This window comes from Planococcus citri, chromosome 1 (genome assembly GCF_950023065.1).
Source record: "Planococcus citri chromosome 1, ihPlaCitr1.1, whole genome shotgun sequence".
In the NCBI taxonomy this organism is placed as follows: Eukaryota; Metazoa; Arthropoda; class Insecta; order Hemiptera; family Pseudococcidae; genus Planococcus; species Planococcus citri.
The window spans coordinates 18056153-18082597 of NC_088677.1; the positions used below are offsets into that span (position 1 = coordinate 18056153).

Genomic DNA, 26445 nt, shown 5'->3' on the forward strand with positions numbered 1-26445 from the left:
GGAGGACGATAATGAAGATTTAGCATGTTATTTTGAGGTTGATCTTGTTGACATGTTGACGTTCTATCTAATTTTAGTTTGTGGAAACTGGAAAGTGGAATCTAATCTAATCAGATTCGGGTTCGGAAACTGGGAAAGGGAATGTGGGAATTGGCGGTAAATAAATCGGTATCCGTATGAAGTAATGAGTTGACTTGACTTGAGCTTGATGGTTACGATTTCGGTTTATTATTATTAATCAATAATCATGGAGAAATATTTAATAACGAAGAAACGAGTAAGTACAACTAATTGTCAATTGTCCAAAAATCGTATATTGCTCAGCTGTCAGCTCACTAATAAATGTTACACACTTACAATTCAAATAATTGATAATTGATTTATTTTAAAAATCGCAATCATCTGACATACCACCGTCCATTTTTTTTGTAATAATTTTTTTCTAAATTGCAGCAGTACATTCATGACTTCGCAAAACGAATGGGATCCGTCCGAGGACAATTCGTTTTCCCTCGGAGTTTCTTACGAGATTTCCATTATTTTCCGGATATGTAGAGATGTTGGATCTATTAGTGAGAAATGACATTATCTATTCACCTCCGGGAACACTGAGATTAGAAACTCCGCAGCCGAATTGACCAAAGATCCACCATGCAGTTGCTTTAAATTTTGAATTCCCTTCTGGTGACAATCAGAAAGGGTGAACAGAAAGCTCGCTATACAAATTTCTTGTTTTTGTGACTGGCCAGTAGCTGTGTGCTTGTAGTAGATACTTAAATGTGTGTTTCATTATTGAGTTTCAGGTATATTCACTGTGTGTGACGTCAAGAAGGAAAAAGTGCAAAAAAATGATTCTCTAAACAAACAAAAGAATACACAACCACAATTTGCGTTTTCAAGTCCCAACTCAAAAAAATGCAAATACTTAAGTAGTATAAGTATAATTATAACCTTTTAACATGTCTTCATGATTCTGTGAAATATTATCTGATTAGTAGTCTCTTTATTGTTTATTCATTTATTTAGTCAGAAAACAACAATAGCTCGAAGAAATCAAACCAATATTGGCAAAAGAGTTTTATTGGGAGTTGAGTGAAAAAACAACAGCTGACAACCGAAAACCATGGATCGTGTTCGTAGCAGCATTCAAAAAACATTTCCACACTTCACACCGTCCTGCCCTACAATACGTGCATTTGTTTCATGCAATTTTCAAAAGACAAAAACCTTTACAAAATTCATGGAAGGAGCGAACGAGAAGAACTTACCAACAACAACAACAACAATCAGCCCCAAATGCAACATATCATAGAAAATGAACACGTCCTCATTGAAAATATGCTGGAAGGATTTTTCCGGGAACACATGCAATCCTCTTTTGAGGAATTTGGTGAGTTTTGTGAGTTTTGTAACGGCATTGACTAATCCTCATCCTTGTGTAAGTATTTTTAATTTTTTTTTTAAATTTCTCAATACTTAATAATGTTTTTTTTTTTCAGACGGATCAGCTGCATTACTGATTCATTTTTACCAAGGTGCCAATGTGATGCCCCTCAACATCGATGTCTACAACAACAACAAAGACGACGACTACTATGATGCCACTATGACGACGACAACTACTATGATGCAATGACGACTTCAACTACAACTGTCGATTATGAATGATGGATAGACACATCAAGATTGTCCAACATACTAAAAGGGGTAAAGTTAGAGGACCTATCCCGAAGGAATGGTCACTTCGTCATTAAAATGTGTATACAGCATGGCCATCAATCGTTGATGCTGACGCCCAGGGTTGTGATTCTAATTTATTATTAAAAAATAAAATTTGATTTTAGTTGATTAAATTGATGAAATAATTTAAATTAATAAAGAAAAAATATTTAAATAATTGAATTTATTTATGAACTAGAATTAAATACTCTCACGCAACACACAACAACCAGTTTGTACAAGTACCAGAGTTTGTTCCGTATTTCCCCCCCCCCCTCACCCTGGCAAAAATAATTAATTTTTGATTTCGATGTCGTATTAATGATTTTTATTTTGTTTGTTTAGATCCATCCGAGTCGGAAATCGCCGATTTGTTTCCACACCTGTCTGAAAGTATTCCCCTTGAGCTGGTAAGATTTTTCCTGCTGCTTTCATAGATTTCAATTTAAGGCTATTTTCGTGCATCGCCTCCTCCGCAGGTATTGAACGACTATTTTTTCACATTTTGTCTCGTCCATACAAAACTTCGAAACAGACTTGGTACTGAGAAATGTGGGAAATTAGTAACAACGTTTGAGGTTCTTAACCCTAAGAAACACGATAGGAAGAAGAAGAAATCTATTGAAACATCTCAAACATCTGATTCTCGATTTCACAGCGACTTTGAAGAAGATGACGAAGACGAAGTGTTTTATTTTGATCCACTTGAGTCTTGAGTTGATTTTCGAATTCGATTTTTTCATATTATTTATTTTTTTTCAATTTTCTATGAATGAGGAAATTTGAGATTGCAGATTGAGTCAAATTCAGGCATCGCAATTGAATTTTGAAAAAAAATAATGACTTTAATGACCTTTTTTCACCAAAAAAATGACTAAAAAATGACCTTAATATTTTCGATTTCTAGATGTTTAGACCCTATATCAACCAACACAATTCATTTTATTGGCTATGAACTGATAACATTTCAAGCTAAAAATGTACGCGGCAAAAAAGCTTTGAAATTACAGTAAAAGCTCGTTATAACGCTCTTCAATTGATCAAAAAAAAAGAGCGTTATAAGCCAAAATGCGTTATAAGCAAAAGTCTCATTTTAACGCTGATGAGCGTAATACCGCGAATTCTCGTTTTAAAGCAAAAAGAGCGTAATAAAAGAAGTGAAAACGTGAACTTCATTTTGAATTTGAACAACTGTTCCAATTGAAAATGAAAAAAATCTGAAATTTTACTTTGATTTTGAGGTCTGCTATAAATAATAAATGAATATAGTAATGTCAGTTTCACAAAATTGTTTTCTGTGGTCAAAATTTTCAGAAAGCCTTGCATTCTTGTTCAAAATTATCCAAAAAACTAAAAAGTAATCAATATAGCTTACCAACGTTTTGAAAAATTTCACTTTTCAGTTTTTTTCTCAAGATTATGACAAAAAATTTAGAACTCTACTCTTTTGTAAAAATTCTAGATACTCAACTGCCTTTTTTGTAAGAATTGTAATCAAGCTTCTATTAAAGTTTGATAAGGTTATTGAAAAATCTTACTTTTTCTGGCCAAAATCGAAAGTAATTTTACTTGTTTGTATAACTGCAACTGTTGCAAAATTTTGCCATATAAGTTTTTTTTACTGTTTCTAAAATCAAAACTGTAAAAATTGCACAAAAAAACTGTTCTTGCGGCCGAAATTTTCAGAAAGTGAGAATTTTTTACATGAAAGTAAGCTTTTTTGTCACAAAAAATTGGATTTATGTTGTCAAAATCATTTTAAAAATGTGATTTTTCTTAAATTTTAGAGCGTTAAAACGCGATTTATAATCGCTCATGAGCATTATATCGCGAATAATTTTACATTGGTTTAAATGGGGTTGTCTAGGGACCAGAGAAAATCAGCGTTATAACCGAAAGCGTTATAACGAGCTTTTACTGTATTTTTATTTGGAATATTTTCATGAAACTAACAACTAATAGTAACATCAATTTCCATTAAAGTATAAAAATAGAAAAAAATGATGAAATATTTGGAATAACTGTTACATTTTTCTTTTTTTTTGTGTAAAATTAAAAAAAAATTTAAAGACGAGGGAAAACCATGAAAATAAGGACCTAAAAATGACTTTCTCGAAAAAAATGACTTTTAATGACCAAGATTGAAAAAAATGACCAAGTCATTATTAAAATGACCACTTGCGATGCCTGGTCAAATTTCAAAACTATTTCAATTGTTTCTTGTTTGATTTTTTATGTTGTAAGTTTGAGCCAAAAATGTTCTGAATTCTCAAATGAGCATTTATTTCATTTTTTTTCCAATTTTCTATGAATAAGTTCGACTTCTTTCGAAACTACACATTTTAATTGTTTTTTGTTTGATTTTTAACATTGTAAGTTTGTTTCAATTTTCTATGAATAAGTTTGAGTCAAATTTCAAAACTATTTTGATCGTTCTTTGTTTGATTTTTAATGTTGTAAGTTTGAGCCAAAAATGTTCTCAATTCTCTAATGAGCATTTATTTTTTTTTTTTTTTCAATTTTCCTATATGAGTAAGTGTGAGTCAAATCTCAAAACTATTTTAATTGTTCTTTGTTGAATTAAATTTTGATTCAAAGCTGTCATTTACTGCTTTTTTTAGTTTAAAAAATGTTAATATTGCCATAATTCACAATAATATGATGAATTAAGGTAAGATGAATTATGAGGATATTGACAGTTTTTTTTTTGGTTAAATTTGTGTTCGACTTCAATTCTAATGCGTTTCAAGTCGAATTTAGACTGAAAGTGAGAAAATGAACTGAATGAAAATTTTTAAAAAAACACGTTTTTTTTTCAAGTCAAGGAAAACAACGTTTGCTGTCCTTGTTTTGAACACCTCAATTTTTTTTAAAAGCATTTGTGATTTGTTTCATTTTTTTTTTCAATTTCCTATGAGTAAGTTTGAGTCAATTCAAAACAATTTTTTTTATTTTGAATGTTGTAAGTTTGAGCCAAAAATGTTCTCAATTCTCAAATGAGCATTTATTTTATTATCATTTTTTTCAATTTTCTTACATGAGTAAGTTTGAGTCAAATTTCACAACTATTTTAATTGTTCTTTGTTGAATGAAATTTACATTCAAAGGTGTCATTTGTTGCTTTTTTAGTGCAAAAAATGTTAATATTGCCATAATTCACTGTTTAGGAATACATATTCTACTCTGTTATTATTCAATTACAGTCCACTTGGACGCGTGTACGTTTTCGTGTATTCATTTCGTCGTAGATCGTACCGTAATAAACATTCATAATAATATGATGAATTAAGGTAAGATGAATTTTATTATGAGGATATTGACAGTTTTTTTTTTTGGTTAAATTTGTGTCCGACTTCAATTCTAATGCGTTTCAAGTCGAATTTAGACTGAAAGTGAGAAAATGAACTGAGAATTGAATGAAAAATTTTAAGAAAACCCCCTTTTTTTTTTAGTTAAAAAAAAACAACGTTTGCTTTTCTTGTTTCAAACACTATAATTTTTTTGGGGCTGTTTAAAACACTGTTTAAAACATGTCTGTTTTTTTGCCAACCCTAATATTTTCAAAATTTTGTTCCCATATTATTATAAATTTGCTTTTTTACTTTGTGGCTTTAATAGGTACATAACATATGTATGTATATCAGCAGATTGCGGTACATTAGCGATGTTACGTCGATGCAAGGTGAAGCCTTTGTTAAATTACTTATAAGAAATGCGGGGAAGATTAAGGTGTTTTGGCGAGTTTAAGAAACCAAGGGGGGGGGGGGTTCCATTTCCCATTGTGCGTTAATACACGCCTGCACATTTAAACTACTTATACCTACTACGAATACGTATAAAATACTCATCAACAGTACAAAAATCGATGCTCAATCAAGCAAAAATCAAGTATGTACTTTTAATGCTATTATTATTTATCAAACTCAACATTACAAATCTATTTAACATTTTACATATTGTACAAGTTCTTCATTTTAGCTTTAGGTAGTAATGAAAATGTATTTAAAGCAGTGTTATAGCCAGTAAGGTTCGCCTTTATCATACCTAGGTGTCGTCATGTCAATAAAATAAGTAAAGATGACGATACAGAAAAACAGTAAGATGACAGTTATTTTCCCATCTTTTTACCCCAAACCTTACAAAAAGCTCCACAATATCCCTGAACTGAAAAATATTGACTTCGAGAAGAAAAATACAGATATTCAGGAATGCGAGATCTGTATACATGGGTCCAGTTTCGCCATTAAGCTTTCAATTTGGCAATAGGTATACATTAAAACGTATACAGAGGATGCTACTCGATATACCTATTTGAGCTTACCCATTACCGGATAGAAGATCCGTTCATATTGCCGTTTCTAAGCTTCTCAATGATATCGGATCAATAAAAGGTAAAACAGCAAGTATGTACATATTCACGAATTTTGTTTAGATAATGGTACAGTTACAGAGTATCTTACAGAAGATATCAAAGAGTTAGGTTAAAAGGAAAAATTTACTCTAAAACCAGTATCAGCTTATCTCAATGTTAAATTTTAGTCTTCAAAGGTTAATCAGATGTTTAATAATAGATTCAGGTTTTCCAAAAGAAATGTGGGCATGGGCTCTTCAGTATGCTGTTGACATACACAATCTTACACCAAAAGAAAACTCTGAGAGGAAAGTGCCCTTATACCATGTTTGTTAAAAAGCCACGTACTGTAAAATACAATATACTCGTAAAACGGTTTGGCTGTTTGTCACATTTTGTAACAACTTTGTTATTGGCTAAATTCGATGAGAGAACCATGTTCGTGGGTTTCTTGTTGGTTGTAATGGATACTAACACGGTTTTTATTCCAGAAACTGGTAAATTTATACTCGTAGCAAATATGTAAATTTTATAGAAGGGAAAGTGTGTTGATATTAATTATGCTAATGCTCATTGTTCAATTCTGCACTGAAAGAAATTCTATTTTGAAATTAGGAATGGTTCCCAAGGTAAAGTAATGGTTCCATGACAACTAAGCAAAGTGCTAGATTCCTATTCTTTCAAAAAATCATTACTATGGGATTTTGTATTCATTTCTAAACATTCTGTAATGAATTTTTTAATAAAAGTTTAAAAATGATTTGGATATACAAAATTAATGATTACTAAATAGAAAGGGTTGATTCCAAAACTACAAATAAAATCATTATCATTCCAAATCACAGTGATTTCACTTTAGCATCACAGCTGACGCCTCCAATGCGATCCATCATCGTTCATTTAGCGATTACCAAAGAGCGAGAAATTGCTCTGATAAATTTGGAAAATTCAAAATCACTCCAGAGACGTTTGTTCATCTCAGTAAAGAAATCGTTGCCTTATTCCCAACCGAATACGAATCCATGTACTATGTGCATAATCGAGACAAAGCTGGAAATAAAACACTTGCCTGTGGTAAATTAGTGGACTGTTACTCCTGTACAAAAAAACTGGACCAATGAAAGCTGAACAGCAGTTTTCTTTCATAATACATGTGGAGGTTAGTTTACTATTTAAAATACTTTTTTTCTCAATTTTAGGCGATAAAGTGAAATTTTCCACAAATTTTGGTAAAATGTTGGAGTTTTTCCAAATTTTGAGAATTTTTTTTTTTAGAAATTATTGTTTAAAAAAGTGAAAAACGAGAACTAATTTTGAAAAAATACGTGTTTTATAAAAAGTGAGACTTTTTCATTTAAAAATACTATAGATTTCCGCAAATTTTGGTAAAAATAATTTTTTTCCCAATTTTAGTTACAATACATTATTAAAGGGAAATTTTTTTAAAATTTTGAATTTTTTCCAATTTTAACACGTTTTTTTCTCAGACATTTTTGTTGAAAAAGTGAAAATGCAATTGAAAGGCAGTTCTGGGCTAAAATATGAAATTTTTAGTTTTTTTTAGCCAAGAAGTCAAATTTTATGTGAAAATTCAATTGAAAGGCAGTTCTGGGCTAAAATATGAAATTTTTAGTTTTTTTTTTTTTTAGCCAAGAAGTCAAATTATTTCATTTTTTGTTAGGAAGCTCAACTGTTTGATAAATATTTGACAAAAAGTGAGATGTTTAGCTCCAAGCAACACTTTATAGCAATGTGAGGTACCTAAAATCGAGAAAAATATTGATTTTTTGCCAAAATTTGCCAAAATGCTGAATATTTATCTACTAAAAGTTTTGTTTTTTTGGTAAAAAATCACAAAAGTTTTGCTTCTTATCAAAAAGTTGAGAAAAGTATCAATTTCTAGACAAAAATAATTGTTAAAATGGTATCAAGCCTTGCAACAAATGATTTAGGTACTTATTTTTTTATTACTGAAATTTGTTTCCTTTTTGTTTCAGACTGCAAATGACTTAATGACTCTTATACAGTAATTATTACTTTTTGTTCTCCAAGCGCTACGAACTCAATTCATTGAAAGAGAAGCATATAATGGTGAATGTTTTAATTTCTGATGTTAAAAAAATTGCAATGTTACATATTATGTTTTTTGTACTTTTTTAAAAACTTTTTACTTACTTTTTTTCAAAGTTTTAAGTTTTTTTTCAATTTTTTCAATACTATAATTACAATGTTTTTTGTACTTTTTTAAAAACTTTTTACTTACTTTTTTTCAAAGTTTTGAGTTTTTTTTCAATTTTTTCAATGCTACAATTACTTACGATGTTTTTTGTACTTTTTTAAAAACTTTTTACTTACTTTTTAAGTGTTTTAATGATTCTTACATACTATGATTAAAAGTCGTTTTTCGTTTTGAAAAATTTTAATACAAGGACTCATTGTTTGAATTATGTTTAATTTCATTGAATTATTGTCTTGAGTTCTGTCAATCAGTGATTTATGAGTTTCAGGTAATTAAAAAATTTGACAGAGTTTTTAATTGCCTGAAACTCATAAATTACTCATTCCCAATATGTTGAATAATGATTTTCCTTCGGATAGCAATCATTGTCAAACATACTGAGAATTATTTCATCTTGGGAGAGAAATCATCACCAAAATGGTTTGAATTGTTCTCAATTGGAATAGGAGCTATTTCATTGCATATCATAACAATTTCCACTCAGTGAAGTAATTATTCCAATACTGTAAAGTCACTATTTATAATCAGTAAAAGAATGATTCCTTAACTGAATATAAATAGTGACTTTACAGTATTGGAATAATTACTTCCCTGAGTGGAAATGGTTATGATATTGCAATGAAATAGCTCCTATTTTAATTGAGAATAATTCAAACTATTTTGGTAATGATTCATTGACAGCAAGACTTGCATTCCCTCCCATAAAAAAAATCATTCCTTATCTAAAATTTCAACAGTTCATAAAATGTATGAAATCATTGCTATATTTTGCTCATGTCCCACTTTTCCTATTCTGTAAGGGAATAGTTAAGAGTTACTAAATTTCTATTGAATGATTACCATGTATTTCTTTGAGTGTGGAATCACCCGAAAGTATCAACAACTCGGTTATTTCAACAAAAATCAAGAATATAACTATTAGTCAGTGAAGGTGATTTGAAGACGAAATTTAATTCGGTTCTGAATTTGGCGAAAACTAAAGATAATCAAAAGTTGGTAATGAAATATTTGAACAAGGTTCAATTATGCATTGAATTTGATATTTTTTTAAAATCTGCACGGATGTCTGTAAGAAAGATAATAAATCAAATGGTCGTGATTATGTAAGGAATACATATACAACCTCGAGAAAGAATTTATTCAACTAAGAAAAAACGAGCTAGTGCAGCTAAATTTCGAGCACCACAGGCAGAAGAGAAAAGTGTCATTCATAGGATTAGATGTTATGCCATCACCTCGCAACTAAGAAGTTGCTATATAAAAATCGGACGTTATCAGTTGATATCCATAAAATATGGAACATGTGTCACGTTTCAACCTCCGATATAGGTGAAAATAATTAAAATTGATAATTTATCATAAATTACATGTTTGTAAAAATCTGAAATCATCTGGTGCATGTAAAGGTTTGGCATTTATCAATGAATTGGTCGCCAACATGATAAAACGCAGAGATACTCTGATGGAAAATGTTGCCATGCTCAGTGCAATTTATTTAGACTCGCAATTATTCTCTTTTGAATTGACCGCAGATCAAAAACAGGGTATCTAACGGATTTTTTTGTGAAAAAATCACTACTTTTTCACTACTTTTTTCACTACCTTTTTTCAAACAAATTTTCAGAATGCCATCCACTCGACCCCCCCCCCTCCCCCATACACACAAAAAAATTGACAAAGTCGAATTTTTCACCTAAAATTTTGTTTAAAAATTGAAACTGGAAGAAAATTTGTAATTTTAATCAAAATTATTGAAAAAAAAACAATACAAATAAACGAGCTTATTACATTCGTTATAAGACAAGGTGTCAGACAAAATTTCAAAATAAAAAATCAGGACTTTAGCAGGACATTTTTTAAACACTGGAGATTTTATTTAAAAAAGGAGCCGGGGGGAGGCAAAACTTTACATTAAAATTTTTCACTTTTAGTTTTCCAATGTCTTCAACATCCCAAGATTTTTTTCAAGCAAGCGGATGTCAAAAATATAATTTTATCATTTCAATTTTTGATTTTTTTCACGTTAAAGGTTCTTGCTGATGTAATGAAATTGGGCGAATAAAAAACTTTTTTTTCAACAAACCAAATTTTTTATTTCAAGAGAGAGGCACATAATGTAAAAAACGATGATTTTTAGAGTGATGAATTGGTGAATTATAAGAAGCTTATTACTTTGCTTCAAAATTTTAAAATTCAAATTTTTTTTTTTTTGAAAAAATTTAAAACTGAAAAAAAAGCAAACGAGCCCGAGCGAAGCGAGGGCAGAAGCTTTCAAAAATGTGTAATTCAAGCTCTAAAAAAGTCGACAAATGAGCTCTTTTCTATAGAATAAAGATTGAGAAAAAGGAACGAATTTGAATTTTTCATTTTTTCACTACCTTTTTAACAAAATTCACTACTTTTTCACTACTTTCACTACTTGCACTACCTGTTAGATACCCTGAGAAAGAATATGCAGTGAAACACATTTGTGATGTTGAAGCCAGAATTTCAGGTAAGGTAAAATAAAATTTTAAGGATAAATAAAGGCTATTGAGGCAGTAATCATTGGTTTTCTGTGAGTGAATTACTCATAAATTACACATAATTAATACTTAAATTTAAAACGAACACAATACCTAAAGTAAGTATGAGGTAGAAAGTACGCATATTCTAGTACGTCGTAATTGTCATAATAATTATTAATTACTTATGTACAAGAGCAGGATTTCTTGAATAGCAAGTAATTTTCATTTTCTCATAATAAGTAATGAGCGAGGTGGTTTAAAAGCAAATTGATCAAGTAATTCTTGCATTTTACAGGACGTACTGCCATTAACTGTTCGTCATTCATCACTGAAAATGAAAATACATCGTCGTTGATCGCTTTATCACCGGCTAGCCATACAATATGCACGATTCTTCCTCCTAATACAAGTCATTTTTAAAATAATTAATTCATTCATTTCGTAGGTGTTGAGAATAATTGTGCATCGATTGAAAATTGATCATAGTAATGGTGATTTTCGGGTATTGGAAGTAAAAATGTAGCCATATTTACAGAATCAGAATCGTTAAGAGGTCATCGCTGATGTTGGACGTAATATAAAAAAAACAATTTTCTATTAAAAGAAAAAGAATGGAGTCAACTCTTAATCAAGCATATTCATGGAATCTGACATAATTTTTTTAGTTGAAAAAATCACTACTTTTCTTCTACCAAAATTTATAACCTTTCTACTCGACACCCCCCCCCCCCACCACAAACAGAAAAATAAAATCAGGCATAAAATCAAATTTTTCACAGGACAATTTTCAAAAAAAATTGGGTAAATTGGAAGAACTCAACACGATGAAAATGGGGTACTAAGTAACTTTCATTTCTACAGCTCAATTGGGTAAAATTTTGTGGAAATTTCAATTTTCAAAAATCTGCTAGGGTGCTTCAGAACTACTACTCGAAATGATTCGAAACCGTTCCCAATCGATTTCGAGGGTCTAAAACAAGGTACACGCCAAATTTCAGCTTTCTTGGTCTACTTGATAAATTTTGATTTTTTTTTTTTCATTTTTGACTCAAGTTCGATTTTCTAAAAGTTCAATAAAAAACAAAATCGTTTGTTAATAACTCAAAAATTTGATTTACTGTTTCCAAATTCGTGTTCAGAAAATCGGATCACCTCATTTTAAACCTGATGGACAATTATTTCAGCTAATTTTTAAATTCCGAGATTTTTTTTTGATTTGCCATTAAGAATAAAAGGTCATTGGTGTAGAAGTGACTTACGTAAGGTAACTTTTATCATATAATAAGGATTATAAGATTACCTGCTTATTCACATACGCGAGTTCATATCCCATCATTTTCGGAAGGAAATTTGTACTAACCTGAAACGCAAAGAAAAATGAAGGTGGATTAGTTAAAATTATTGATCAATCAACAGATTTCAAAATACAGGGTGACCATAACATAGTTGAAGTAAAAATCAGCATTTCCGTTTCTAAGAGTAATAAGCACAGTGAGAAACTCGGAGGGTTGCATACATGCAGTACATTTCGGAGCTACACAAGCAACGTCATTGAGTTTTCTTTTCCGAAGCAAGGCTTGTTTTGGAAACGCAGTGCTGCCAACTTAACTCTGATTCGGATTTCAATGTTCAAATTAATGAGTAAATTGTCTCACTACAAATTTTAAAACAACAGCAATTTTTCAAGATGGTAGGTGTTTGAACAGTAATGGACCAGGGTGACATGGCAATTTGGTTTTTTTGGATAACTTAATTGGGGAATTTTTGACAAGCATTTTTCTACTTTAACTAGGTACTTGTTGGTCACACTGTTAGGTAATAATGGTCAAAGACCAAAGTAAAAATTCTGACGATTGAGCCAGAAATGAATATTCACAAAAATAAAGCATCATAAACATGTTAAAATTGATTGTGAAAATCACTCAAAATCAAAAATATCAAAAATTGACGGACCGTCAAAAAACGACAAAAATTTGACAATGACAAATTCTGAAAAAAAAATTGAAAATCATTTTTTTTAAAATTGTAATTCAATTTTTTAGTTCAAGTTTTATACAAAATTTTTTAAAAAATTGACATTTTCAATAAAAAAAATATTAAAATTTGATCAAAAATTGACAGATTGTCAGAAAACGACCAGAATTTGAGAAATTCTCTCATTCGGGTGTTTGCACAGACTGCTTAGATTATTTATTGAAAAGTACCAAGAATTAATCGGAAATTCTCAAAATTGAATGACAATTTAGCAAAACTGCAGAAAGTGTCATAAAATTTGTCAAATTGACCCTAGTCGGGGAGCCTGCGCCATTTTGATTGACAGGTCAGCCGAAATCGAAGATTTTGCGTTCCAACATAGGACTTGCTCGAAATTTTTTAAACCGTACAAAGGGAGATCGAAAGATCAGGCAAAAATTCATTACCTGTCAACATTTCAAGTCCTAAAGTGCCTTTTTCGATTTTTGGTGAATTTTTGAAAATCAAAGGAGGAGTCCCGATAAGGCCACTTTTTGGGCTCCAGGGGTTCCCAAAGTTGTGAATAAAAAAATAATTTTTGGAACCACTGAGTATTATTTTCAAAACCTTTTTTAGCGTAAGATATCTGTTTGAACCCGATAAACATTATGCGAGGTAATTTCCCCATTTTCGACCCTCGGGGGCGAAATCGGGGCGGGGGTGAATTTTTAGAATATTTTGAAACCACCATTTTTAACTTACCCCTTCGAACCTCCCTAGAAAGCTTTATATAGTTCATTAGTATCTGAAAGACCTCCATCCTACCAAATTCTGAGCTGAATAAAGTTTTGCGGTGGTACTCAAAAATTCAATTATTCAATTTTTCGTAATTTCGATATTTTGGGAACCCCTGGAAAACTAGAAACCTGCGATTTGCGCCAAACGTAACGTCTTGAGGTATATATTCAATTATCTAGATGAAAAAGTTGAATTAAGCTCTCTGTATATTTGTAATTTTGAACCCCTTTTTCAGAGCCCCTCATTTTAGGCACCCCTAAAAAAGGCGTTTATGCATATTTCTTCAAATAAATTTAAGAATTTACATTTGAAACACACCAACCAGCAACAGCTCGATAATTTTTCATTTGATTTTACCTGAAACTTTCATAATTGAGCTATTTTGGGTCTAATTCTGAGATTTTACGCTTCGAAAAAACAACGAAATAAAATCTCAGAATTTGATCCAAAATAGCTCAATTATGAAAGTTACGGGAAAAACGAAGTGAAAAATTATCGAGCACTTGCTAGTGTGTTTCAAATGTAAATTCTTCAATTTATTTGAAAAAATATGCATAAAGGTCTTGTTTAGGGGTACCTAAAGTGGGGGGGGGGCGCTCTAAAAGAAGGATTCAAAATTACGAATTTAAGGGGAGCTTAATTCAACTTTTTCATCTAAATAATCGAATATACACCTCAAAACATTACATTTGCCGCAAATCGCAGATTCCTAGTTTTCCAGGGGTTCCCAAAATATCGAAATTACGAAAAATTGGAAAAGTGAATTTTTGAGTACCAGCGGAAAATTTTATTCAGTTCAAAATTCGGTAGGATGGTGGTCTTACAGATACTAATAACTGTAAAAAGCTTTATAGGGAGGTTCAAAGGGGTAAGTTCAAAACGGTGGTTCCAAAATTTTCCAAGAATTAACCCACCCTCCCCATTTCTGCCCCAGAGGATCGAAAATGGGGAAATCACATCGCATAACGTTTATCGGGTTCAAACAGATATAGTTTTTGAAAATAATAAGGTAAAGTACCAGTTGTGGATAGGGGTCCCGGTTGTGGATAATCGTTCCTATGGGCTAAAAAAAAAAATTATCGCTCGTATCTTTTTCTGTAACATTTAATCATTTCCTTGCATTCATGACAACATGAAAATTCACCCATGAAGTCTATGTACAAAAGCATTGAAGTTTCAAAATGACAAGAATGCAGATTTTAAAATTTTTTAGAAGGAAAATTTCAATGATGGAGAAAAGCGAGTCAAATATGTAATTTTTCATAACTGCGGAAGTTTTTGGATAGTAATAAGATGAAATAACCACCTCTGCATATTTTTGAGAATTTTTGATTTCATTTAGTACTATTTAGAGCAGTCTTTGTCCGCAACCGGGCCAGGGGGCCCGGTTAGCGGATAATTGGAAGTTTTTAAGATTCTCTACTAAGAAATGAAATATTCTTGATTTTTTTTTTTCCTCCCAAGTATTATGTAGTTCAACAGTTACACTACACAACAAAATCAAAAAAACTTGAAAAAAGTTGAAATTTGGGCTTCTCAGAGCATGTTGAAAAAAGTATAACCACAACTGGTACTTTACCTTACTCAGTGGTTCCAAAAATTATTTTTATTCACAACTTTGGGAACCCCTGGAGCCCGAAAAATGGTCATTTTGGGTTAACTAACCACGAATTCGTATTTGGGAGATTTATTACAACATTTTAAGAGTGGTCGAGTCGATAACTGGCCTGGGGCTAAAAAGTGACCTTATCGGGACTCCTCCTTTGAGCCAAAAATGAGAGAAAAAAATCAAAATTTTACCGAATTGACTAAGAAAGCTGAAATTTTGGATACACCCTATTTTCGAAATGCCAAATCGATTGGAAACGGTTTCAAACAGTTGTGAGTAGCTCTGGAGCCTCCAGCAGATTTTAGAAACTCGAAATTTCCCAAAATTTCATAAAATGGAGATGGAAAGCCGAAATTCAGCCTGCGAACTTATTTCAATACGCTATGAAGTCTACTGCAGGCGAATTTTAAGTCGTTTTGGAGCCTCCAGCAAATTTTTGAAATTTCAAATTCCCACAACATTTTATCAAATGGAGTTAGCAAGCTGAAATTTACTTCGCAAACTAATTTCAATACGATATGAAGTCGACTGCAAGGTGTTTTTAAATGGTTTTGAAGCTTCCAGCTACTTTTTGAAGCTTTAATTTTGTAAAAAACGGCATACAACCTTTCAAAAAGTCGCTGGAGGCCCCAAAACGACTTGAAATCCACCAGTAGTCGACTTCTTAGCGTATTGAAATTAGTTTGCAGAATGAATTTCGGCTTTTCATCTCCATTTGATGACATTTTGGGGAAATTTCCAGTTTCAAAGACCTGCTGGAGGCTCCAGTAATTTACGAAAAGTCGCCGGAGGCTCCAAAATGACTTGAAACCCACCAGCAGTCGACTTCATAGCGTATTGAAATTAGTTTGCAGAACGAATTTCGGCTTTCCAACTCCATTTGATGGAATTTTGTGGAAATTTCGAGCCTCTAAAATCTGCTGGAGGCTTCAAAACTGCTCAAAAACGGATTGAAACAGACACAGTTTCTAATCGATTTGGCATGTCGAAAATAGGTTATATCCCAAATTTCAGCTTTCTTGGTCAATTTGGTAAAATGTTGATTTTCCCCTAATTTTCGGCCTAAATTTGATTTTCAAAAATTCACCAAAAATCGAAAAAAGCACTTTAGGACTTGAAATTTTGACCGGTGATAAATTTTTGCCTGACCTTTCGATCTACCTTTGTCAGGGATGAGGCCCGGCCCAGGACCAGGACCCGAAACGGCCCCGATTATTTCCTTGAAGCCCGAATGTCCAAGCCCCAAAACCTTAAAAACTGTAACCTACAAAGCTCTGGCCCAAAGCCCGAAACCTTTTCCTCTGAAAACCAAGCCCTGAATGTGAGCCCTGAAACCCAAACTGTGATCAGGGCTTTTCGGAGCTTGTGTAAATTTTGTAAATTACTATTGTATGTAATTACCGTTCTGTGCATCTCAAAATTTTATAAGTCAAAAAAGATGATTTTCAAAAAAAAAAATTACAACTTCAGCAAAAAGTTTAATATTTCAAGAAGGGGTTTTTGGTACCTACATCATTAATAATATTCTGTAGGTAGTTCATTGTTCTTTGAAAAATTATACTTAAAAAATTTGGACAATAATTAAAAATTCCTAAAAAAATTAATTCTGATTAAAGAAAGAAAAAAAACTGGTTCCATTCAAATAATTTTGAAAAAAACAACCGGAATCTGCCCTTAAAATATTTCCCCCCCCCCCCAGATTTTACTTTATTCTTCACTGAAATTGAAATTGAGGGGCTTCATGGAAAAGGGGCCTTAGTCAATTTTTGTTCACTGATTTTTATAAGTTCAAATGGACTTGAAAATTTTTTCTACGAGCTAACATTTTCCAATTTGAATTTTTTTTTCATGGAAGAACTGTTCAATATCACTGAATATGGTGAAATTGATGAAAAAAAATTTAATACATATACATTCAAAATATTGTAAAAGCAGGGATGAGACCCGGCCCAGGACCAGGACCCAAAACCCGAAAAAGCCCCGATTATTTCCTTGAAGCCCGAATGTCCAAGCCCCAAAACCTTAAAAACTGTAACCTACAAAGCCCTGGCCCAAAGCCCGAAACCTTTTCCTCTGAAAACCAAGCCCCGAACGTGAGCCCTGAAACCCAAACTGTGATCAGGGTTTTTTGGGGCTTTTCAGGGCTTGTGTGAATTTTGTAAATCACTATTGTAATTATCGTTCTGTGCATTTCAAAACTTCAAGAGTCAAAAAAGATGATTTTCAAAAAAAAATTACATGTTCAGCAAAAAAATTCTGATTTAAAAAAAAAAACTGTTCCATTCCAATAATTTTGAAAAAAGCAATCGAAATTTTTCATCACTGATTTTTATAAGTTCAAATGGACTTAGAAAAATTTTTCTACAAGCTAATATTTTTCAATTCGTTTTTTTTTCATGGAAGAACAGTTCAACATCACTGAATATGGTGAAATTGATGAAAAAATTTTTTTAATACTTTCAAAATCGTAAATGAAAAAAAAAACAAAATCAATAAGGCCCCTTTTCCATGGAACCCCTGAATTTCAACTTTCAAGCCCTGAAAAGCCCCGGAAAGCCCTGAACACTTCATTCAAGCCCTGGACACAGAGCCCTGAAACCCAAACCCAACGTTTCCTGGGCCCCAATCCAAGCCCAAGAGCTAATAAATTGTTGATTGAAAGCCAAAGCCCCAAAACCCAGAACCCGAAAAAAAATCATTCAGGGCCTCATCCCTGTGTATAAGAAAAAAAAACAAGAAAATGTCTAAGGCCTCTTTTCCATGGAACACCTCAATTTCAAGCCCCGGAAAGCCCTGAACACCTTCATTCAAGCCCTGGACACTGAGCCCTGAAACCCAAACCCAAAGTTTCCTGGGCCCCAACCCAAGCCCAAGACCTAATAAATTTTTGATTGAAAGCCCAAGCCCCGAAACCCGGAAACCGAAAAAAAAATCGTTTGGGGCCTCATCCCTGACCTTTGTACGGTTAAAAAATTTCGTACAAGTCTTATGTTGGAACGCAAAATCTGCGATTTCGGCTGACCTGTCAATCATAATGGCCGCCACTTTGTAAGTGGGCCACTTTTTTGTTGAGGACAATGGCTAGAAATGTTCTTTAGGACTCCCCCCCTTTGGATCGGCCAAGGGGGGGTGCAATAGATCCTTAAGCGGGCTCCCCGATTACCTTGATGGCCCCAATAATTGAAAATGACCAGAATTTGACTATATTATTCATCGGAATATTTTGTTGTTGAAAAAAATCACTACTTTTTTCACTAGGTAATACATAGGTGGGTCAGGTCTAGGTACTGTTACGAATAGATTTTACATAAATACCGTTAATGACTTCGATGCGAATTTCTTGCTGAGGTAACGTTGTGTCGAATAGGTAAAAAGGCTGAGTTTGCATATGAACAATCGCGTGATATAACGGTACATCAAAAATATGGAAGGGAAATATTTGGCGAATTATTAAATTACCATTATCGAGTAAAATAGTCGAGAAAGAAAAGACCAACGTTAGAAATTCACACCTCTGATTTTTTAAAAATCCTTCCATATCTCGTTTTCAACGTATTATTAGAGTTATGGTATTTTCGAAGTGATTTTTTTTTAAAAAATAGTAGAAACAGATAAATTTTATTATGTTGCACCTGTGGTAAATTTTAATGAATCGATTTGAAAGTTTGTTGTGTTAAATGAGTTTTATTTAAAAGCTGTAAAGATATTTATCTTTAAATGGTGTCGGAAATATTACGTTGTATTGGCTGTATTTTATTGGAAGAAAATCAATTTGAATTTTATTGTGTCGTTTTGAATTGATTCGAGAATTTTTTCATTGGTTTATAATTAATCGAATTGAAGAAAGCAGTGTCCTATTCGTCAGAGGTTTAAATACTCAATTACAGTTCAAAGATTTCGTCTGAGGTTTGAATATTCAATTACGGTTCATTGATTGAAGATTTGTTTTGATTGGAAGTTCCAAGGGGTCCAGACTCCCCTTACAGAACCTGCTATAATTTTTTCAACCAAATTTTTAGAAAGCTTTTCCCAATGGACTTAGATAATATAATTTCAACTTTTGGCTTGGGCTCGTCTCACGTCCGTACCTTGAATAGAATAAACCAGCGAAGAGGGGTACTAAAAAAGGTGACATAATCAGAAACCGCCTGGCTGGCCATCTTTGTTACCAAAGATTGTGTAATCAGTTGGTTTATTTTACGTATACACATAAACAACTAGGGCCCTATAGTTAGCTAGCCTATAGCTGACTTACATAAACTGTATAGAAAGGTAGAAAGAACAGCGGAAATTCATTGCTTATCTTACCTAAACAAAAGATAAAATAGCTCCGGTGACAAAGATGGCGGTCACTGAGTTTACCCCCCCCCCTCCTTCAGTACCCTACGGCGAACAAAGAAAATTGGTCTCGTAACTATTCTGATCGAAAAGAGTCAATTTCGCCGTGTTTTGGAGATCGATCCTCGCATGAATTCAGCACGTTGTCACGTAGCCACGTTTTCTCGTTAGCAGCATTAATTATTAATTAAAATTACTCAATAATACGTCACCTCACTCCACATTGTTTGGAAAATTCGATAAAAATTGCGTGTCTTCGCACTTCTCACAAGTCACAATTTTGTTCGTACATTATATCATTCTGAAAATTGGTTTCATCAGAAAGATGATGACATGTAAAGGAGGGGTCCCAAAACTGTGATTACCCAAATTTTCAAACGTAAACATTTCAACGTCACAGTAGAAGTTGAACTTTGAGCACACCTTATCGTTCATTCAATAAGACCGAAAACGTATAAGTGGTGCCCTGTTCGAAAAGCATCCCACAAAAACACGATAATAATACACACAACATTGCTAAAAATAGATAAAACACTGAAAAGTAAGTTCACATACCATGACGTTCGTAAACACAAATGATGCAGTACGATGGATTCCTCTGTGACTGCATAAATAAACCTTTTCGTTGAAAGACCGCAGTTCTTGATTCTTGAAACACACTTGGAACTCTGCATTGCCTTACTGAGTGACCAACACTTTATAAAAGTCCAAACATTAAACAAATTACACTACACGATTACGCGAGAACGAAAGAGCGATGAGCGAGTAAAAAATAATACAACCGACACCAGATGGAGGATTTAAACTTTCACGATGAGAATAGTAAAATACCGAAATACGACGCAATAAGGCAACGAGCAACGACTATTAATAATACAATACATCATCAGCACCGGCACCGGAGGCGCTATTCGCCTGATGGCAGTGATGGCTGATTCGCTCCCCTCCACTTCGATAACCGGTTTCGAACGATTCGTTTTCTACTGATTCCAACTTGAAGCATTCCAACTAAAGTGATAATTCCAACAAGTGAGGGATGATGAAATTGAAATGCAATATGTTGGCATAGAATCATAGAAATAATTTCTTATTTTCAGATATTTTTTTCAATCTTAGCTTTCTCGTCTTCGTTTCAAACTTCAACGTTTTTATAGTGAATCCGGAATAGTTTTAGTTATTAAAAACACTTCGTGTGATGGCAATATCACCGCTAGATAGTGCACTTTTTCTACGTGACAATTATTAATTTTCTTCATTTTTTTTGTTTTTAAAATAAATTTATGGTAAACATAAAACTACCAAGTCGTATTATCGAAATTTTTTATTACAATTTTTTTCTGAGAAACGGAAGAATCGAATTTTTGAAAAACAATAATTTACACTGTAACGTTAAAAAACGAACATAAAAAATTTGTCAAAAACTTGTTTAAAAATAATCAAAATATTTCACCCTTGTAAAAAAACAATAAAATAACTCAATCTTCTTCTCTCCAACTCCGTCACAAAACTTCTTTCACGTCGGAATAAAAAAAATTAAATAACAACACGCATAACAATAAAAAATTTTACACGTATAACGCAGGTCAAATAAAAAGAAAAAATTCGATAACAAAAATGTTTTATCAAAAATGAAAAAATTGCAAATTCACAATAATAAATAATACGTCACGAAAGAAAAAAAAATACACAAGATAACAAATTTGTCACTCGACATTATCGTAATATTACTTTCAAACATAAAATAAAAAAATCGTTTTTAAAAAAAATGTATACAAGGAGCGAAGTTGGGGAAGGAGTTTCACAAAATTATACCACGTCAATAATTGGAGAAATATACGTACAGAGATGGGGTTAAAAATCACGATGAAGGTTTTAAAAGCGTCACGGTTAGTTTGTTCAGTGGTTTGTTGTAGGCCATTTGGATGTTGATAATGGTAAACATTTGGATAATCTGATCTATTGTGGGGTTCACGCCGTCTCCATTCCACGTCACCAGTAATGAATTCGTACCTTCGTTATTTTCGAATTTCACTTGAGCTGGTCTTATTTTCTGTTCAAAGATGATTACAAAATTATACATATAAACGTCGAGAATTTTTAAAATAATGATGATATGATGTTCGTTCAGTTTTTTGACTTACATCTACATAAACTCGATTAGCTTTCCTGGTTGATAGGTCGACTACCTCGAAAAATCGTTCTTTGACTTCGATGACCACAGCTCGAACCTGCATAGGACCATGTTTCTCTAGATAAAGCCTCAAATATAAATCGGCACTCGCTTCGGAGGCTCTCTTTGAATCGTTCTTCTTTCTATTGCAGTTATCAGCGATGCTGTACGATTTTTAAAACAAAAATTAAAGATGTAATTAGTTTACGAGATGTCTAAATTAGAATACGAGATGGCAAAATTATTATGGATACCTTTGAACGTCGACAGATGACCATTTGGGTAATTCGCAGTATCCTAGAGAGCTAGCCAATAATCTATGGACTACGATATCGGCGTATCTTCTTATAGGCGACGTAAAATGCGTGTAAAACGGTACGTTCAAAGCGTAATGCCAATATTTCGCATCATCTTCCGTCTCGCTACTCGAACAGACGTATTTAGCTTTCTAAAAACAAAAAAACGAACAATTTTTTACAATTGGAAATTTAATTAAAGGCTAAATATTAAATTTTCGAGCTTCTATGATTACTGGATCACTTACCAACATCGGTTTAACGAGTAAATTAACAATCACAGCCATTCGAGCGATTCCAATCTCGTCACAACCTTCGTATCGCATCATCGAATGATAAATCGAACCAGCATTCGAAATGTCAATATAGATGCCTATTTTCTCCAAATTATCGATAACCGTCGAAAGTGATTTTTCCAACGGAGACGAATGCAGCCTAAGTAAGGCTAAATCGGGGTACTTTTCTCGAATACGATTCGCGGTCAGAATATTTGCGATCAACATGAATTCTTCGATGAGCCTGTCAAAAGTGAATTTCAGTCAGAGTCTGATCAAGATCAAAATTCAATTTATGTAATGTTAAATAATGCTAACCAATTGCTCTCCTTAGGGACAAATAAGGAATAAGACGATGGCACTTGATTATCATCGAAACTGAATACAATCTTGGGCTGATCGATTTTCAAAGCTCCTTCGTCGAATCTTCTTTTTCGCAGTTTTCTGGCCAAAAATTGTAAACTCGTGATCGTTTCGGCGCAGTCGTTCAAAGTGAATCCGTTCTCGATGGGAGGAAAATTCGCCGGATCCAGTTCGTCGAAATCTTTATCCATTATTTCCTGTAATTTTAAATCGAACCATTGATTGTGTAGAGAACAAAATTATAAGATGATTGAAAGTTGGGTAGAGGAGTATTCACCTGAGCATTTTGATAAGTGAATTGACTGCAAGACCGTATCACAGATCGCGAAAATCGATGATCGACTATTTGAGCATCTTTGTTGAACTCGACGAATAATGAAAATGCCAATTTATCCGCACCCGGCGTCAAAGAGCAGTACGAGCAAAGTTCATTGGGTAACATGTGGAATACCTATTGAAATCAAATAGTTGAATTAGACGAGAAGTCTTTACGAGCTTTACGATTGGTTCGGTTTCATCGAACTAACAATTAATGTGTATTTAAATTCGTACTTTTTGGACTAAATAAACGCTGGTGGCTTTTTCTCGAACGTTTATATCCAAAGGTGTATCCGGGGTCAAGTAATAACTTACGTCGGCGATATGTACACCGACTTCAAAATTACCGTTGGGTAATTCGGTACACGATAATGCGTCATCCAGATCTTTAGCTCCGATTGGATCTATGGAAAATATACATTGCGTCCTGGGGAAAAAATTATGTTTCAGAATTTAAATATAGACGTCATTTGAAGGAAAAAAATGAAAAAATGCAGAGAAAGATCTCAAAAATCGAACCTTAAATCGAGCCTATTCTCGAATTCATTTTCACTGACAGCTTCATCGATCGAAGGCAAATATTGTTGATAATTTTCTATATGTTCGACAGCTAGATGATTCTCCAGCAAAATACATTTGGTCTCGGTTTCTGTATCGTTTTGTTGTCCTAGTTCTTGAATCAAAATTCTGTAACGGAAAATTTAGTACCAATTAGGTGAAAAATGTCCATTCGAAGAAGCAATCTGCGAAAAAACAAGGCGTTTACCCTTCGGCGAAGTTGACCGTATCCCATTTGATTATTTTAGCTTCGTAGAGGATATTTTCGTACTGTTTTGGATCTTTTTTCATATTAGGCGGACACAGATTGACGGGTATTTTGATCCTGGGCAGTCTACTGTCTCTGGGACAGAGGATGAATTTATCTATTTTATTTCGTTTGAAGGTTATCTTCAAATGGCCTACGGCTGTTCCTGGATGATTCCTTTTCGATATATAGACGACCTGATAAATCCACAATAAATATTAAGCCAACGAGTACGATAAGTTTGTAGGGTAAAATTGTGTATTGATTTACTTTTCCGCATTTTTGTACTGATTCGTCGTTGTGAACCTGAAACGAGATACAAAGTTGAGTTATGACTTGAGAATGATTCTAATGTCATTTCTGAAAAACGAGATACTAACCTTCCATTTCTCTTCGGGATGCAAAGCGACGAATACTTCATCGCCATCTAGAGCTCGATTACGATCGTATACACCATCGATGAAAATATCACGACCATCATCCTGCACAAGAGATTACAACGAGGTAAAAAAATGACACTTTTAAAAGCTCTGAGTTGAAAAAAAAAACAACTGAACGAGAATACCATGGAGATGTAAGCTTCTTTGTAATTTCTCTGGTTTATCCTGATCACTTCCTGGAAAAAATTCCGAATTGAGTAACTTGATACAGGAAGATGAGGAGAAATGAGCAAGAAATCGTACGTACTTTGAACAGGGTGCCTTCTTGTAATCCTTTCAACGCTTGGTCTTCGGTGTAGAATTTCTCGAATGGTAAATTTGATTCGGATTCGCTATTGAAAAAAAAAAAATAACGATAATAATGGATAATTACAGAGTAGTCTACCGATAAGGTATTTCAGGTATTTGTAATACCTTTGAGATTTAGTCCTCGATTCGTTAGCTTCGTTCTTCCATTTTTTCTTCTTTTTCGATTTCTTTTCGGGAGTGATTTCGTTAGATTTCAGATCTGGTCTTTCTTCTTCGAAATTATCCGCCAATTTTCTCAATTTTTCGTATATTTCTCGACTAAAAAAATCAATTAACGTCGAACATAACTAATTAGTAAGTTTAACGGTTTTCGATAAACACCATTACTGCGTTTGAATCACGTACCTGGTTCTTTCTTCTACGTCATCGTCTAAATCATTCCAGGAAGATTGTAAATATTCTTTAATCTTCGTATCGGGAGCAATTGAGATATTTTCAAGCGTAGGTTTCCTGTAGAATATTTCGAAATGGTTCATTTTTCAGAATTCTTTTTATCGCGCAGACGAAGAAGACGAAACGAAATACGTACTTCTGAGGCTGGAAAGATCTGAAGGAAGGTGGTTGTATTCGATCTACGTATAGTCTGAGATCTTTCAAACGTTCTTTCAAGTCTGCTTCCTCAACTTTACTCGGATCACGAAGTTTTAATAAATCATCGGGTGAAAATTTCCTGTTATTAGAGTAAAGGTTTAATATTCAACTCGTGTAAATCAAATTTATGTACTTCAATTTAGGCACATACTTGAATGGTGTTGTAGTACTCGAGGAAGAAGCTGGAGTGGAAGAATCGGTAGGTTGTTGGTTTGTAGACGTACTCTTCGAGGTATTGGGAACTGCATCGTTGGTGGGTAGTTGATGAACGTTTTGGTTGGTTGTTTTAACCGAACGTTGGGCAGGAACTGGCTCATCTTTGAGCTTTTTGGTTCGTTTTCGTTTCTTCTTCAGTTGAATATTTTTCTCTCTAGTGATCCGTAATAAATGAGCGACGTGGTAAGAAGGACATTCCCGTACATCTTGCAGAGCTACGTTCGCTGGTAAAGCTACTCGAATTCTAGAAAATGAGATTATTTCAGAACTGACGTACGAGTAACTCGTATACTCTGTAGATAGTTCCGTTACTTACTCGTCGTTGAAGGTAATACTGGATAGACTTCGATTATAATTTATCTCCGATGCTAGGCGACTATTAGTGATAACCAAGGAGTTGGTGCTGGTCGAAGGAATACCGCCGGATAAACAATGATTTTGACTTGAGTCCTGTATCAGACGACTGTTCGTTATCACCAAAGAATTTATACTAGTTGAAGGTGCAGGCAGGTCGTCGAAATGATTCGAGTTCGATAAGCTGCGTCTCCAGGAAGTCTTGAAATTCGGTTGAGAGTAATTCGAGTTGATCGTACACGTAGACAGTGTTTCGGAACTAGCTCGAGTTGACGTCAGGTCTTCGAAATCGATCAATCTGATTGTATTTTTATCACTAACGGAAGAGCTTTTCGATCGATTACGAGTCGGAGTACTTGTACGAATAGTGGCCTGATTTTTCACCGAGTTGTGCTGCGAGCGGTAGACTTTGGATTGAGGTCGATTCCCGTTATTCGACGTAACGAAAGGGACGCTTACGTGAGCTTCGTTGTTGTTAGCTGCATTCTTAGCTGCCTTCAGCATACTGGACGTAGGTAACATGGTGTGACGATTAGATTGAACGGTGGTATAGCTAAAGATCGATTCAATCGCTAATATCAAGTTCCAAAATATGCTCTTCTATACATACGATTACATTTCAAATACGACGATTTAGTACGGTTTGAAATCGTTGTAGGCATCGTTACGTTATCTTGCGACTTTCGACGATACACATTTTCATTTAAACGTAATTTACAGTCGAACTATTCCGATTCTTCAACGAGAAAAATTGCTTCATTTGCTGTTTTTCTCTGAATTTCTTATCACGTCTA

General features: G+C 33.4%; 1 protein-coding gene across 2 annotated transcripts; it reads right to left on the reverse strand.

The window, feature by feature from the left end:
- Positions 1-4187: 4187 nt before the first annotated feature.
- On the reverse strand, positions 4188-26441 carry Dis3l2 (Dis3 like 3'-5' exoribonuclease 2). 2 transcript variants are annotated; one of them, XM_065370087.1, is made up of 20 exons: positions 25614-26441; positions 25233-25541; positions 25020-25160; positions 24836-24940; positions 24596-24748; positions 24429-24513; positions 24307-24357; positions 24122-24223; positions 24012-24047; positions 23703-23938; positions 23456-23623; positions 23171-23363; positions 22896-23069; positions 22574-22815; positions 22229-22499; positions 21939-22132; positions 21656-21848; positions 20070-21564; positions 12117-12176; positions 4188-11144 (listed from the first exon to the last, which is right to left on the reverse strand). In XM_065370087.1, the coding sequence occupies exons 1-18, from the start codon at positions 26171-26173 to the stop codon at positions 21373-21375; spliced, it is 3405 nt and encodes a 1134-aa protein (XP_065226159.1). In that variant the 5' UTR covers positions 26174-26441; the 3' UTR covers positions 4188-11144; positions 12117-12176; positions 20070-21372. The 2 variants fall into 2 exon arrangements, with proteins under 2 accessions (XP_065226159.1, XP_065226158.1); XM_065370086.1 differs by having other exon boundaries at positions 4188-11216.
- Positions 26442-26445: the final 4 nt, after the last annotated feature.